Genomic DNA, 16,266 nt, shown 5'->3' with positions numbered 1-16,266 from the left:
GTGCACCGTTCAGGCAGGCGCACCTGGGGCTGAGGAGGCGCCCTCGGGGCGGGGGAAGGGGCGCTCTCCCGGGCGCGCTCTCTACTGAGCATGCTCAGTCGAGGGTCCGCGCGTGGGCGCCGGCTAGGGGCGCACCCCCAGCGCCGTGCCAAGGGAGAGGACGCGGGGAGTCTCCCCTGGGGACACTATGGAGAAGTACCAGGTGCCAAGTTGTTCCCTGGTGGGGAGGCCGGGCGACGAGAACCCGCCGGTTTGGGGCGAGCCAGGGACCTCAACGACCTCCTGCAACCCCCACCCAGCCCCCTACCGGTTTACCGGTCACAGCCGCTGGAGAGGGGGCTGGTGGCCAAGTCCCACCCCCACCCCACACCCCCCGCCAGGGTCTGCCTCCAGCGCGTGGAATGACCCCCTGGGTGCCCTTTGCCTCTCTGGGCCTCAGTTTCCCCTTCTCTAAAATGATGGATGAAATGACTCTCCAGCACCGTTCGTCTGAATACTTGAGGGGAGAGAAGCCCACCGTTTTGCCGGTGGACACAGGACACCCTAAAACGTCCAGAGTTCACAATCAGGAGCCTCCAAACTCCTAATACACGCCGTCGGTAGTCCCGGGTGGGAGGGCCTGGCCCATCTCCAGGGCCCGTGACCATGTGGAAGACTTGAAAAATTCCCAAAACAAAAGGAAAGATGCAAAATTAAAATGAATGAGTGTGTAATTGTTTAATTGACTGCTTCGATACATGATATGCCAACTTTATCAAATGTTAGATTCAGTCTTTGTAAAGATTTCATTAATTTGAAAACAATTTGTAGATAAGATTTTGCTCACTTTGGGAGAACTCCCTTCCTTTGTGTGGGAGGGCTACGGGGGCGTCAGCCCTGTAAAGGAGATGAGTTTCTGGGGGGCAGAGAATTTTAAAGGCAAAGTTACTTTTTGGGGGAGAAAACCAGAGACCCCATCTGAGCTACGAGTGTTTTACTGTTTAACCCACCACTTAAGAGAGCCTAAGCTGTGCGTCCTTAGACTGGCTTAAGCCACTCGGTAGTACATTGTCCCCCAAATTCCCTAAGCACAATTCAGTCCACCCACAGGGGCTGGATTGCAGAATCCAAGACCCTCAACTCAGGGTTCCACCTCCTATATCCACTCCTTTCCGTCCTGCCAGGCTTCCTCTATCCCCTGGCAGGTGTAATTCCATCGTCTAGCCTACCCCATAGTCCTTGGCCTCCCTGCACAGATTTCTGACTTGGTGGCCATCTCTGCAGGTTTGCTTCATAACGCAGACCCTGGAGTCAGACCCCAGAGTTCCCGTCCGCTCCAGGCCGTCTAACTTATTAACACTGTAGCCTCAGGCAAGGACCTCGCTCCCTACGCCTCAGTCTTCTCCGGTATGGACATGGACGTAACAATAGTGCCACTCACCAGGGGGAGGGGCCTGTAAAGTGCTTGGCACAGTGCCAAGCCACACGTAGCTGTAACTGCACAGCCATTATGGACCAGTTATTTTCTTGTTTGGATGTTCAGTTCGGAGGTGGGTGCTGGAAGCTGGAATAGTAGGGGGGCTAGAGAGAGTGAACAAAGCTCTGCCCCAGGGAGGTACTGGCTCTTGGATGCCCACTGCTCCCTGCTGCCGCGTGGAGAAGGGGTTACAGGGTGGTGGAAAGAGCTCCAGAATTGGCCCTCGGAGAGACGGGCTCAGGTTCTGCCTTCTGAGGGCTCCTCAGCCTTCTGGGCATTTCCTTCTCTGCAAAATGTGGTGGAGACGCTTGCTCTGCTAGTCTGCGAGGGGACTGGGGGTCAGAAAAGGCGTCGGAGTTGAGCGCGCTTTGGAAAGTGAAAAGCCATCCGTGTGCGTTTGCTGAAAGCTTCTCTTTCTCTTCCTGCTAGATTTTGCACCAGCTGAGTCCTGGGGCCTTGGGGATGAACCTCGTGGTGGAGAAAACAGAAAACAAAGTAAAGTACGTGATAAAGCAGGTACGAGGTGACTCCGGTGGCATCCTAGCGCGAGTGGTGTCCCCAAACGTACACTTACCGCCTCCATGTTAGAGAAGGGCTCCCTCCCGATGAGAGCTGTTTCCTCTCTGCCGGCAGTCACGGAGGCAGATCCAGTTGAGAGTAAAAGTGGGGGCGGCACGAGGCTCCCCAGGCTTCCCGCCACACTTGCCTCTCACCTGCGTGGAGTAGGAGTGCTCATTTTAACTTCAGCAACTGCAACCATACCAGCCCCTCATTCAGCATGTGCTTCCAGCCAGTCGCATTCAGTCTCCCCCCAGCCCTGCCAAGCAGGAGCCATGGCCCCGGTCTACAAGGATGGGGAGGCTTGGGGAGGCTGCAGCTGGCCAGCATCAGCTCCCAAGAGGATGCGAATTCAGGCTACCTCAGCAGGGCTGTCTTTTTACCAAAGGGGAGCCAGGCCTGGGGTGGAGGAGGGGTGGGCAGGGACTCGCCCGAGGTCACACAGGACATCATCGGGCCCTGGGCCCTTCCGCCACCTCCTCACCGGGGTGGCATGGCAGAGGGTGGGTACGGACCTGCAGGGGGAAAGCCCTTTGTGCATCCGAGCCAGGGCGGTTCAGCTGTCTGCACAGAAGGTGTAGGAGAAGAGGGCCGCGCTGAGAGTTCCGGCCCCGCCCTCGTGGTGCACGGTGACGGCTGGGATACCGTGGAATTGGGGTTGACCGTGCACGTGGGAGAGCCTCGCTGGCATCAGCTGCTGGGGCCACTTCTGCTGACCAGGCGGGCTGCCTGTGGAGCCGTTCAGCAGCCTCTACCAGAGGAGGCTGGGCCTGGAGTCCTTACCTTCCTCTGGCTCCACTGCAGGCTGGCCGGAGGGCCGCCCCCATTTGTCTCTCCGGCCACTGGAGCAGGACAGCCGACCGCCTTCTGGGGGATCAAGGGGCGTGGCCCCACCTGCTTGGTGGACTGTAACTGCCCCCAACGATCCCTGAGCCCTTCGTGTATGATAAGCGCTTAGCCTGTTCTCGGTCTTTCACTCTGTGTCAACAACGCTGATAAGCAACCTTCTAGTTAACTTTTTTGAGGATCCATGATATCCTTGGGGATCAATTCCTAGGGGTGGGGCATCTAGGGCAAAGGAGGTGACATTTGGAAGGCTTTCAGGGTGTGTTGGCCAAATTCACCGATAAGCATGAGCCCCTGGAACAGGAGGAAGGGAAGGCAGTCTCACTGTGCTGCTCCGTCTGGGGTCTTTATGGGATCTGGGAGTAAGCCACCACCTCTGCATTTTCACCTACGATCACCCCAGTTATAAGAGTTCATCATTTGTTTTTAAATTTTTTTAATGTTTATTTGAGAAAGAGAGAGTGAGACAGAGTGTGAGCGGGGGAGGGGCCAAGAGAGGGTGGGACACAGAATCTGAAGCAGGCTCGAGACTCCGAGCCGTCGGAGCCTCACGCGGGGCTTGAGCTCACGAACCATGAGATCATGACCCGAGCCGAGGTCAGATGTTTAACTGACTGAGCCACCCAGACGCCCCTAAGAGTGCGTCATCTGTAAGTCTTACGCGCAGAAGCTCTGGGTGAGGATCGGGTATTAGAGGCGGGGATGATATGCTCCTGCAAAATACATGCATACTTTGCCACCAAGTATGTGGTAGACTTGAAGTTTCGTGCTGCTCCTCCCATCAACCACCCCTTTTCTCCCACATTCCCCCACTGCCCCATGTTCAGTGACAGGGACAATCTTCCCAGTTTGGATAAGGAATGAAGTGGTGAGGTTGATACTTGGCCAACCGGAGGATCCTCTAATGTTGTTTGGAGTTTATATTATTCTATCCTAGGCTTATCCTTGTGACAGGAGTAAAGATGTTCTCATTGCTCAAAGCATTTTTGGATATCCCTGCCTTAGGAACAACTCCAGGCCTCATCTGGTGCCATGTGGTGGGGCGCGAGTGGTAGAAGCCTGGCCCCCGTCCCAGTGAATAATAGTGGTGATGATGATGGTGATGATGGTGACAGTGATGATGGTCATGGTGATGGTAATGGTGGTGTGGCAATGATGATGATGGTGATGATGAGAGTGATGACGGTGACAACGGTGATGGTGGTGATGATGGTGATGATCATGGTGATGATGGTGATGGTGATGATGGGGATGGTGGGGATACTGATGGCGATGGTGGCAGTGGTGATGACGATGATGGTGATGACAGTGACGATGGTGATGGTATTCATGATGATTATGATGGTGATGATGGAGATGATGATGGTGATGGTGGCAGTGGTGATGACAATGACGATGGTGATGATGGTGGTGGTTACAGTCGTGGTGGTGGTAGTCATGGTGATGATAGCGATGATTGATGATGGTGATGACTGACAACGGTGACGGTGGTGATGTTGGTGATGGTGATGACGATGACAATGGTGATGGTGTTGATGGTGATGATGATGGTGATGGTAATGATGATGATGCTGGTTATGATGGAGATGGTGATGGTGGCAATGGTGATGACAATGACGATGGTGATGACGGTGGTGAGGATGATGGTGATGGTTACAGTCATGGTGATGATGGCAGTGATTGATGATGGTGACGACAGTGACAACGGTGATGGTGGTGATGTTGGTGATGGCGATGACGGTGATGATGGCGATGATGGTGATGGTGATTATGATGGTGATGATGGTGGCGATGGTGATGGTGATAATATGATCACGGTGATGATGGCGATGATGATACGGTGATGATGATGGTGATGGTGATGGTGGTGGCGGTGGTAGTCATGGAGATGGTGATCTTGATGAGAGTGATGGTGGAGACGGGTTCCTACATGTTTACTGAGTTAGTGTTCTTGCACCCCTACAGGTGGAGTGTATTGATGAGCATCAGGCCAACGAGGCCTTGGAGGAGGTAACTTTCTGGGTGGTTCCCTCCCTAGAGGACCCGATGCAGAACACACAAAGACTGTTCTGTACCTCATTGGAGGCAAGGAGGGTCAGAACCAGTCCTTGCCCAGTGCTGCAAAGCCAGAAGCCCCAAGGTCATGAAGAGAGTCTGTGCCCCAAACATTCGTTTCTGAATCCTGGTGCAGACAACCCAGAATATATGTTCTCAGAGAAGATAAAGTTTTTTTTTTTTATGTTTATTTATTTTTGAGAGAGAGGGTGAGAGCAAACTGGGCAGAGGCAGAAAGGGAGACAGAAGATCCAGAGCAGGCTCTCTGCTGACAGCAGAGAGCCCAATGTGGGGCTCGAACTCAGTCACCGTGAGAACATGACCTGAGCCAAAGTCAGACACTTAACCGACTGAGCCCCCCCAGGTGCCCCAAGAAGATAAAGTTTACAAGTTGGCCAGGTCCCAAGACTAATCTACCAATCACCATCTTTTAAAACATTGTCCCTTCGATTATAAAAATATCAGTTACAGTGGAAGATTTGGGAAGTTTGGAATTGCTTGAGCTGCAAATGTATGTTCTTTTATATTCCTTCAATCTACCAGTCAGAACCCACAATAACATCCTAACTTATAACAATCGCACTAACAGCCGCATGCGCTTGGATTGCCCAAAGGCTCCGAGCGGCTTTCCTTTGCTTGTCTTCAACTTCAACTTGCATGAAGCAAATGCCTCCCTTCCTGTGTGGTGGTCACCCGTTTGCCATCTTGCCGGAATCACCGGTTCCTGAGCTTTGCCAGCACGCAGCTGTCCAGTCCACAGTGTGAGGGAGGCACAGTGCAGCACCCAGGCCACATCCCGACAAAGTGAGATAGAGACCGTGGGAGACCTCCCGCAGCCCCCACGCCACCACAGCTGTGCCCAACCCCGTCCCCTTCCCCACTCCGCTGGGCCACCTGCGCTGGCAGCCAGCCCTCCACCAGCAGCAGCTGGCCGCCTGCCTCCTGGTGGCTACGGCCGCCATTGCTGTGGCCCAGCCGCGTGGCTTCTTCAAGCACCGTCAGCCGGGAGTGGGCCATTGGAGCCCCAAGTGCGTGCCACCCAGGAGGCAAGGTGGGGGCAAGTGCATCAGTGTCCCGCCTCCCTGTGGCCGCACCACCTTCTCCAGCTGACCCTGACCGTGCTTTTTGCCGTCCACATCAGGCACTTCCCTGGATGAGCTCACTTTGGCCCTCGACACCCCCGTGAGGCAGGTGCCACTGTTACTGCCATTTTCAGATGAGGCTAGAAGCTCAGAAAGGTTGAGGAGCCTCTCCTCGGCCACACAGCACAGCCAGCACATGCTGGAGAGCCGGGACCCACACTGGGCTGTCTGACTCTGAAGCACAAGACTGCATACCCTCCTCGTGCGCGCTCCCCAGCCCCGTTCAGAGCCAGAAGCTTGCGTTTTTGTCGGGATAACGTGACACAGAAGCACTAGCTGAGGAGCAGTGTTTCCCGCACATGGCCACTTCCTCTGCTCTCGTCCCTGCAGCTGATGCCGCTGTTGAAGCTCCGGCACGCCCACATCTCCATATACCAGGAGCTGTTCATCATATGGAACAGTCAGGTGGGTCAGAGCCGACACCTTCGGGCTCAGCTGGCGTCCGGTGGCTCCAGGAACAAGCCAGCTGAGCACAGAGCACCCCGATGCCATTTAACCCCTTGAGCAGTAATGGCAGGGACTGTAAATGCGGCGGCCCCTGACTCAGCACTTACCGGGGCCCCGTTGGGGACTCTGTGGGCATCATCTCCTATGAGCCCGCAGGAGTCTCAGTGGAGGAGGGGTAGGTATACGACTTTAGGGAAGAAAGAAAGGCTAAGAGAAACAAGTCCCTCCTGGTTACCTACCTAGTCCGTGGCCCAGCCAGGAGGCCGGGCCTGGAAGGCTTGACTCCAGTGCCCTGTGTGTTCAGCGGCTGAGCTCATCCTGCAGCCAAAGGCTCCGTGAGTCTGCCCTCTGAAGGGGGAACTTTTGACTTTCACGGAAGGAGCAGGCTTTAGGAAGCTGGTCCCTGTTCTCCCCCCTTATTTGGCATCAGTTTGTCCTGTGCCTCTGGACCCTTGACGTTTGCGGCTCCTGAAGTTTACTAATGGCCGTCCCTACAGCCTGGGAGATCTGCAGGTTGGACGTAGTGTCCTCATTTCCCCGGGGCTCAGAGAGGTTAAGGAGCTCTCCGAGACCACACAGCCAGTAGCAGCTGAGTAAGATTCAAATCAGGGTCTTGTAAGTCCCCAAGCCCTGTGTTTCACCCCATAGGCCATGTGACTTCTGGTCTTTACAGGGATCCAGAGTCCTGCAAATCGTCCCAGATGGGTTGAGCTGGGTGGGGCAGGGGCCCTGGAGGTGAAGGGAGGCCACAAGGCTTCCTGGCAGACTCAGACCTCTGCCTTAGTGTCCCTGTCTGGGGGAGGGGCGGGTGGCAACCAAGGGCTTGAGCAGGAGTGGAGGGTCCCCTCATACATATTCCCCCTCTTCAGCTGGGCCCTGAGGAAAGCCTTAGGGAGAGGCCATCACTGTGTGCACCCCGAATATTTTCGGAGCGCCCTGTAACGCTCTCAAGGAAACACAGAAAAGCCAAGAGGGCATTTCGCTGTGGAAGGAAAAGCAGGGGTCCTCTGAGAGCCCTGAGTTGAGGCCCCTGACCTGGTCTGCTGGAGTCCCACCCGGGCCAGGCTCCCCTGACAGAGGAAACGGACGTAAGCTGAGCCCTAAAGACTGAATGGTTACCTGTGAAGAAGGGGTCCCAGGTGCGGGGGTCTGTGTATACAGTGGCCAGAAGGCCTGGGCCACTTTCAGAAAAGTCTGAGGGGTTCATACAGATGGAGCAGGGACAGAGGGGGACGAGAGGATAGATGAGGCCAGAGGGGTGAGCAGGGGCTGTTTGCGGGGGGCTCATATCCCACTGCAGGCAGTGCTCCCATAGCCCTGTGGAGGGAGGCCCTCACAGAGGTAACCTCGCAGAGACGCCCAGGCCTGGGCTTGTGGGGGCTGGGACTGTGACATCTGGCTGAGGCCTCATGTCCCCAGCAGATCTCCTCTCTGTTCCTCTGCCTGGTGATGGAGTACAACCATGGAAGCTTCCAGAAGGTCATTGAGAAGAAGAGGGAGACAAAGACAATCATTGACTCCGAGGTGAGACAGACTCTCTAGAACACCAGGCCTGGGGGCCACCTGGACCTCAATCAGGGGCAGAAGGGAGGGCGGACGTGCCTTATCTTTTCTCACATCTATGCCTAGAGGTAATTTGCACGCTGTGACATGCACAGGCCTTCAGTGCACAGCTTGGTGCACCGTACCAGGCATACGCTCACGTAACCTCCCCCACTTGGAGATGCAGAACACTCCTGGAGCTCCAGAAGTCCCTGTCCATGCCCATGGTTGGAATTCTCCGCCCAGACATTCTTCTGCCTGCCCCGGGGTTCACATTAATGGGCTCATACAGTGTGTCACCGTTTGTGTCTGGTTTCTTATGCGAATGTATCATGAAATTGTCCGTGTCGTGGCTAGGTGCCGCCCCATTGTGGGGCCACGTCTGTCTGCACGCGGCCCCGCTCTGTGAGCACGTGGCTTGTTCCTAGTTTCGGACTATTATGAATCAGGTTGCCATGAACCATGCTGGATGTGCCTTCTGGTCACCCTAAGTGCTCACCTTTCCTGGAGGAATCCCTGTTGGACCGCAGAGCGGGTGTGTGTGTGAGTAGCTTCCGTACATGTTCCAGTGTCCAGCACAGTTTGGGTGACTCGGGGTTACTCCCAGCACAAGCTGTGAGCATTCCGGTTCCTGCTTCCTGGCCAACACGGCATTCTGTGCCATTTTAATTAAAAATCACATTTTAATTTGAGATAAGCTCAGTAATCGTGGCAAGTGCTTTTTAGCCGTTTGGATGTTGTGCCTGTTTGAGTCTTTTGTCCATTTAAACGTTGGGGTTGTTTGTCTTTTCTTGTTGGTGTGTAGGTGTTCTTTACATATCACGGATGCGGGCATCCAGAGTCTTCTCCCAGACTGTGGCGTCCTGATTTGGTTTCTTAACTTTGTCTTTTGATGAACAGAACTCCTTAATTGTAATGAAGTCAGGTTCTCTGTCCTTCTTTTATGGTTAGCGCCTTTGAGCCTGTCTGAGAGCCTGTCCTGCCCCAAGGTCATGAGGATATTTTCCTGTTGCCTTTTAAGCGAGGTCATTTTTGCTTAGGTCATTTTTGCTTTCACATTGCCGATGATGCACCCCAAGTGAATTCTGCCTGCTTTTGCTGTGAGCGCCTCTCTGCTCAGGGGGCCCGTGGGCACCATGTCACTACTGAGACTGAGGGGTTCTGAGGGGCACGCAGCTCCTCTCCCAACGTGGGCCTCAGGGTCGGTTCTGGAGTAGGTTTCAAACTTTCTGTTAGTGGTGGAACCCTTTCAAGCACAAAATGTTCTCAGAAACACAGCAAGGAAGGCAAAGCCATTCTAATCAGGGGGCATGGCAGGGTTGGTGGAGGGTAGAGTGGAAGCCCGGGGTCTTGTACGCTCAGCTCCTCTCTGACACCCCTGGGTAGAGTCCGGGGTTCCTAGGAACACGGTTTGAAAATCACTGCCCTGGACACTAGATGGATCTTGTTTCTGACATAAAGTATTTCTAGAATGTTCTTTGTCAGAGCACTTTTCATTCCAATGGCACGGAGAGGCAAACCTCAAGTAGGCAATAGAGATTTCAATATCTTTGATCCCCACAAGGCCCCTGGGCCACAAGGGGTGGAGCGCAGGGCTGGGGTCAGGGCACCCGGGGACTCTGAGATGGAGGCAGGGGCGGGTGGTCTGGAAACGGGGGCGTTGCCCTGGCTGACGTGCTGTCACTGTCTGGATGGCTGCACACACTTTGGCCTCGAAGGCACGTGAAGCAGAAGCCTCTTGCGTCGGCTCTGGGCTTTTGTGGGGCTTTGGGCCTGTCTTAAGCAAGGAGAGGGGCGCCTGGGGGACTCAGGCGGTTGAGCGTCCGACTTCGGCTCAGGTCACGACCTCATGGTTTGTGAGTTCGAGCCCCGGTCGGGCTCTGTGCTGACAGTTCAGAGCCCGGAGCCTGCTTCGGATTCTGTGTCTCCCTCTCTCTCTGCCCCTCCCCCACCAGCACACACGCATTCTCCACCCCCCCTTTCTCAAAAATAAATAAAAAACATTTAAAAATTAAAAAAAAAAAAAGAATACACCATGATCCCACCGGCTGTTCTGCGTGGTCGCTGACCTGCCTAAGCCGGCTGCCGGGAGACCCCTCCAATCCTGGCGTCTCTCATTTTCCCCCCAGTGGATGCAGAACGTGCTGGGCCAGGTGTTGGACGCTCTGGAATACCTGCACCACTTAGACATCATCCACAGGTGACCGGGGCGGCCAGGCTGCTTCAGGAGCAAAGGCACTGAGTCCCCTTGGGTGTCAGTACCCAGGGGCAGGGGCAGGGCAGAGAGGTGTGGCCGGGGTCAGCGCAGCCAGGAGAAGAGCGGGCACCTTTCCAGAGCAGCTCCCAGGCGTAAAGAGAAGGCCACCCCCTCCACGTCACCTGCAGTGATTCACCCAGCTTCATGAAGCGTAACCTGACCGGGGCAGGTTGGTTCTAAAGTGCAGGGAGAGCAGCCAGATAACAGCATTCGGAGGAAAGAGATTAGGCTGCGCGCCGTGGCCTCTGGCCGGCTGGCGGGGCTGCTGCCGTCCCCGGGGCTGAGCTTGAGATCGCCACCAGCACGGCTTCGCTCACCCTGTGGCATCCATGGTCCGAAGGGCCTGGGAATGGCTTCCGACGGAATCAGTGTCGGGTTTAAAGGAAGAGAGAAGAAACGCGTGGACCATGTGGACGAAGAGAAGGCTCACGATTTAGTGTTGATGTCACTGGACCTCAACAAATGGTCAAAAGCCAAATCCCTAAGTAGATGCATAGATAGCGAGGGTCTGGAGGGAGGTGAGCAAGATGTCAGTGGAGAAACGGCAGACGGTCAGGTGTTTTCCTCCTTGTGGCTGGCTGGTGGTTTTCCCATTTAGAAGAACGGAGTAGACTTTATTTCTGTAGGAAGCAGTATTTAAAAAGCAGGCTGCAAGGGGGGCATTTCCGGAGAGTGGAGCGGGACTGGGTGGGGCAGGGAGCAGGGAGGGAGGTTCAAGGTGCCGGCCCCTGCCCCGGGAGGGTCACCCGTGGCGGCCGGTGGTGGGGGTGGGTGGAGAGTCCTGCCTCTTCGTTTCAGGAATCTCAAGCCCTCCAACATAGTCCTCAGCAGCAGCAACCACTGCAAATTACAGGACCTGAGCTCCAACGCGCTGATGATGGACAGAGCCAAGTGGAACATCCGCGCGGAGGAAGGTGGCCCGGGGTCGTCCCGGGCTGCGTCCCAGGCTGGGGGAGGGGCCACGCTGCCAGTGGGGCCGTTCCCAGAGCCCAGAGGGCGGGGCCCCCTGGTGGAACGGGTCAAACCTCTCCTTGTTCAGAAGGTCCCCACAGACCCCCATGGGCTTTTGTGGGCTCCAAAGAGACCCCCTTGCCTGGGTTGTGACTGAGCAGGGGTATACCACCGTGGCAGGGGAGGGGGCGCACGCAGGGTCCAAGAGACACCCAGGAAATGTTAGCCTTCGTGGAAGCAGAAGAATGGCCTCAGGAGATGGAGGGCTGGTGGGTGCCAGGCACCGGTGAGGGCTGGGTTACTTTACTGAGCCCTAAAACTAGCCGAGGAGATGGCAGACATGGGGAGTAAGGGGAGATGGCTTCTCCTTCCTTTGGAAGGACAGTGGGGCAAAGGGAGCTGGGCTTCAAGCCCATGCCAGCTGTCAGGGACGGAGAGAGTAACCGTAGTTGAGGATTTCAGAGTCCTGGTTGCCTAGAGGACAAATGGACGGACGGACAGGCGGATAGATGGGCGGAGGCATGGACGTGTGGGTGGATGGGTGAGTGGGTGGGTCTACTGGAAAGGTAGGAGGGTCCTTGGAGTTCACCCCTTTACCGTTCCATTGGGGAATGGAGGCCCGGAGAGGGAGGGGCTGCCTGAGGTCTATCGGGGACTAACGGACGGGTGACCCCGCTCTTTTGGCTGCTTGTCTGGGGTTCAGGTTTTAGAACCTAGGGCGGGGAAACTGGCATGTTGCCTCTGGGTTCTGACCTTTAGAGGGGCAAGATGGCCAGAGAGCCTTGTTGGCTCACGGCTCTTGGGCCACCTCTGCAGCCATATTGGGTGCAGAGACGCGCGTGTGTGCACACACGGGCCAGCCTGGCTGGGCACCTGCCTCGCTGTCTGAGACCAGGGCCGGGATGTTGCTGACCAGGGCCCTCTTCCTTTCCCTCCAAAGAGAGCACCTCTTTGGTGAAAGTGAGTCTCCCCTCACTTTCCCAGGGAGACAGGACATCCACATCTGACACCTTCTCCTGCCGACAGACCCTTGTCAGAAGTCCTGGATGGCGCCCGAGGCCCTCCGCTTCTCCTTCAGCCAGAGATCTGACGTCTGGTCCCTGGGCTGCATCATCCTGGACATGGCCAGCTGCTCCTTCACAGACGTGAGCTGCCTTCTGCCTGCCTCTCCCTGCCACACCCCACGTCCCCAGAAGGCCGGCTCTGCCCACCTTGCTCAAAAGGGGCTCACTCTTCCCACCTGCATCCTCCTGCCTTGCTCTGAGCCTCCAAGGGGCCGTGAGGAACCCCCCGTCCCAGCTGCTGGGGGACCCTCGCACTCAACATTGGGCCTGCGGGGCCCCGGCGTGGTGAGGAGGGCAACGACCATGACAGGCAGACCGCCCCACGCTAACCCTCACAGCGGGCTCCCCACGTACTCACTGCCTCCTGTGGATGAGAAGGCCCCGTTCAGGTGCACTAGCCGGCCCGCGGTGGAATGCAGGTGCCACAGGAAAGTGACCGAGGCTGGCCTGAACACACAGGGGCTGCCTGTCACCCGGGGCCCCGAGGTAGCCGTGCAGGCTCACTTCCCCAGCCTTCCCACCTCTGGCCCCCTCAGGGTGGCCCTGGGACAGGCCAGCCAGTCCTCTGCCGGGGCCGGGCCCAGCTGGGGCGCGGTTGAGGCAGCGCGGGAAGCAGCGGTGTTTGTCTGTGTCCCCTCAGAAAACAGAAGCCATGCTTCTGAGAAAGTCCCTCCGGACCCTCCCGAATGGCCTCAGGGGCGTCCTGGAGACCCTGGAGGAGAAGAAGATCCCCAACGCGGAAACTTTCGGTTCCCTTTTGCCTTTGATGCTGCAGATCAACCCTTCGGAGCGAATAACAATCAGGTGAGCTGGGGGCTGGGGCCGTGTTTTAATCTTCCTGTGGATCTCTCACGGTCTCTCCCCGCAACGGCGTTTTAACGCTTGCAAACACGCCGTCCCATCCGCGGACCACTGGCTTTCCCAGTGTGGCCGTCCCAAACCGCGGTAACCGGTGACCTCGCAGCCGACAGAGCCGGCTCCTCTGTCAGGTGCCGAGGCCCTGAGGACCAGGACCGGTCTTCGTTGCAATTTACATTCAAATAAGAAGGAAAACAGGAATATACAACAACGAGCCCAGCCTGGGTCCTACTCGCCATTATACCGACACGACACAATAGTAACATCTGATCTTTCAATACGTTTTCTGGAGGAAGGAGCCCCCGCGGGTGAAGTTGCCGGGGCCCAGCACCGTCCTCCCTCGCCCTGGGAGCAAGCCCGGGGCCCCTCCAGGAGGCGGAGTGGCTGGGGCGCCAGCGGGGCACGCTTGCAACGTCGGGAGAGGTGCCGCCGAATGGGGTTCCCAACGGGAAGGTGGGGTTCCGGCGTCTGTGCGCCCGCCTGCCGGCCACCCAGAGCCCCCCCCGAGAGCCCCCAGGTGAGCCCAGCCAGCTGCCTCCACTCCTCTCCAGGGAAGTGATACACATCACCTTCGTGGGCGGCAACTTCAGGTCCTCCAGCATCGCTCTGTCACCGCACTGGCAGCTGATGCCTGACTCTGTCACCGACCTGCTGCTAGGGGGCAACATGGCCAGCATCATAGGTGATGGCGGGGACCGGATGGGGAGGGCCCTGGCACTGCTCTCTTACCTCCCCTGAGGCCCAGTCCCCTGGTCTGCTCCCGACATGCGGCCGGTGGCTGGGAAGGTTTCGGGGCACTCCCCTCCATCCAGCCCCTCGTGTCCCCTCCCCCACCCCCGCCACCTCTAAGCGTCCATCCTCGTGCCTGGCCCCCACCTGCTTCCCTTCCCTTCCCGTTCCACGGTCCTCAACATAGCCGAACAGCGCCCTCATTCTCACAGCCCCCAGAACTGCCTGCTTTTTGCTTCCACGCCCTGGCACACGGTGGCCCCGATGCCCGTCATGGTGCCGGACACTGCCAGACTGGCAGGCGCGTCCCTGTGGGGGCTCCGTGCAGTGTGACGCACACTGGCCTCCGTCGGGGGTGCCACCAGTCACCTGGTGCCCGTGCACAGACAGCACCGTATCTCCACCAAGTGCCCCTGGCCGGGGGCGCCCCGCGGCTCCCCACAGTACCCCTGAGGTCTTGGGTGAACGATGAGGTCTACAGGTCACCCTCAGCTTCCACTCGAGCTCCACTTTCCCAGCCCTCCTCCCCATCTGTGGCTCCCTGCGCTGGCTGCTGTGACAAGGGACCCCCTCCCCCATCTGCCGCTTCTGCCCTCACTTCTGGGGAAGGGGTGCTCACGAGGCCTTAGATTCTGTTTCCCTGAGTCTCACGGTCCTGGGCTTTGGAGGCAGGTCCCTAGGTCCGGTTGAAGCTGCGTGGCCTTGAGCGAGCCACCCCCTCTGAGCCCGTTCCCTCATCTAGAGCGACGGGAGCTGCAGGGCCCATCTGTCGGCCTCTACGAGGTGCCCTGTGCCCAGACACGGGTGCAGGAGGGGCTCTGAGTCAGCCAGGGGATAGGGAAGGGCTCTACAATGGGCACACCTGGAGACTGCTGCTCCTTTTGGGGGCTGGGGGCGTTTGTCATGAATCAAAGGCAAAGACCCCTGCGGGGAGGCTCAGAGGCAGAGTGGGAAGAGCCCTGGGCTCAGGGCAGAGCCCTGGCCATGTTGAGCCTCGAGTGAGACTCTAAGACAGGCTGGGGTCTGCCTCTGGACAGGCTGCTCGGCCTGAGAAGTGGGGATGAGGGCGCCCCCTCATGCCCTATCATATGTATCCGTGAGCAGCGGGGTGCCCACAGATGGACCCCTTGTGCCCCGGGCCCTCGGAAGGGTCCCCGAGCCAGCCGGGCTCCTCCCCATGCCGTCCTGTCTCCTGCAGAGGTCATGCAGAACTTCTCCATCAGACCCGAAGTCCAGCTCAAAGCCCTGAAGAGGCTCCTGAAGATGCCCGAAGAGCAGCTAGGTAGAGCCCCTGCCCCCCTTCCCCAGCTTCCCCGGGGCTCACCCTGTGGCACAGGCCTTTGGGGGAGCGGTGATCCCTCCCAGAGGCTCTCCTAGAGGGGCTCTCCTACACCTTTGAGGCTCATGTTGCCACCTCCTTGGAACGGGCAGCCTGGAATTCTCGGTGGGTGAGCGCCTTCTACCCGGCAGAGAGCGGGAATGGGATGGTTCGGTGTGCAGCTGGTGGCAGCCTGCCGTCACACGCTTTTCGTGGATTCTTAATGTGACATCCCATCTCTTCCACCGCTGCTACTGACGGGCATCTGACCTGTTCCTAATTGTCCAGTATCATAAGCAAACCCACAGTGGACGCCCTGGAGCACACGCCTGTGCGCACCTGTGTGAGCGTTTCTGTAGATGAGTTCCTAGACGTCTGGGGTGTGAAGGGTTCACAGATACTGCAGACTGCCCTCCACAGAGACCCCAACTTACCCACCTATCAAGGACAGCATTTCTTCCCAACACTCTCCATCAATAAGTGTTCGTAATCCTTTAAGTTTTGTCAAAACATGGTTTCATAAAATCTCTCCATTCAACTTGTCTCACGAGAGTGAATATTATATTCGCTCACCTGTCCAGCCACCCATCAGCCCTCCATCCATTCCCCCATCTAACTACCCATCTACCCATCCATCCATCCACCCATCCATCTATTCATTTATTTATCCATCTGTCTACCTATCCACCTCCCCCACCTGAGTACCTATCTACCCACCCACCCTCCCCACACACCCATCCTTCATCCACCCACCACCGCCACCTAACTGTCCATCCATCCATCCACCCCCCATCTAACCATCCTTCCGTGCATCCATCCATCCATCCATCCACCCATCTGTCTATCTATCCATCTGTCCACCTATCCATCAGCCCTCCATCCACCCTCCCATCTAACTGTCCATCTACCCATCCATCCATCTGCCGACCCACCCACACACCCATCCATCCACTCACCATCTAACTGTCCGTCCATCCGTCCATCCATCCATCCATCCACCCATCCATCAGCCCTCCATCCACCACCCCATCTTAACTGTCCGT

General features: G+C 57.2%; 1 protein-coding gene across 2 annotated transcripts in view; it reads left to right on the top strand.

The window, feature by feature from the left end:
• The first annotated feature begins 90 nt into the window (after positions 1–90).
• STKLD1 (serine/threonine kinase like domain containing 1) overlaps positions 91–16,266 on the top strand; it is a 22,263-nt gene continuing 6,087 nt past the window's right edge. Inside the window, exons 1-12 of one of the 2 annotated variants that reach the window (XM_060610328.3) lie at positions 97–202; positions 1,264–1,386; positions 1,886–1,972; positions 4,826–4,870; positions 6,388–6,462; positions 7,927–8,028; positions 10,176–10,246; positions 11,102–11,217; positions 12,281–12,399; positions 12,959–13,122; positions 13,728–13,858; positions 15,104–15,187. In XM_060610328.3, the coding sequence (XP_060466311.3) occupies positions 1,919–1,972; positions 4,826–4,870; positions 6,388–6,462; positions 7,927–8,028; positions 10,176–10,246; positions 11,102–11,217; positions 12,281–12,399; positions 12,959–13,122; positions 13,728–13,858; positions 15,104–15,187 (961 nt within the window). In that variant the 5' untranslated portion in view covers positions 97–202; positions 1,264–1,386; positions 1,886–1,918. Of the gene's footprint in view, positions 203–1,263; positions 1,387–1,885; positions 1,973–4,825; positions 4,871–6,387; positions 6,463–7,926; positions 8,029–10,175; positions 10,247–11,101; positions 11,218–12,280; positions 12,400–12,958; positions 13,123–13,727; positions 13,859–15,103; positions 15,188–16,266 lie in introns of both variants that reach the window. The other variant, XM_060610327.3, reaches the window with a different exon arrangement.

The sequence above is a fragment of the Panthera onca genome, chromosome D4 (assembly GCF_046562875.1).
Source record: "Panthera onca isolate mPanOnc1 chromosome D4, mPanOnc1 haplotype 2, whole genome shotgun sequence".
NCBI classification, from domain to species: Eukaryota; Metazoa; Chordata; class Mammalia; order Carnivora; family Felidae; genus Panthera; species Panthera onca.
The sequence above is the reverse complement of the archived record's forward strand: the minus strand, read 5'-3'. Positions and strand labels throughout refer to the sequence as shown.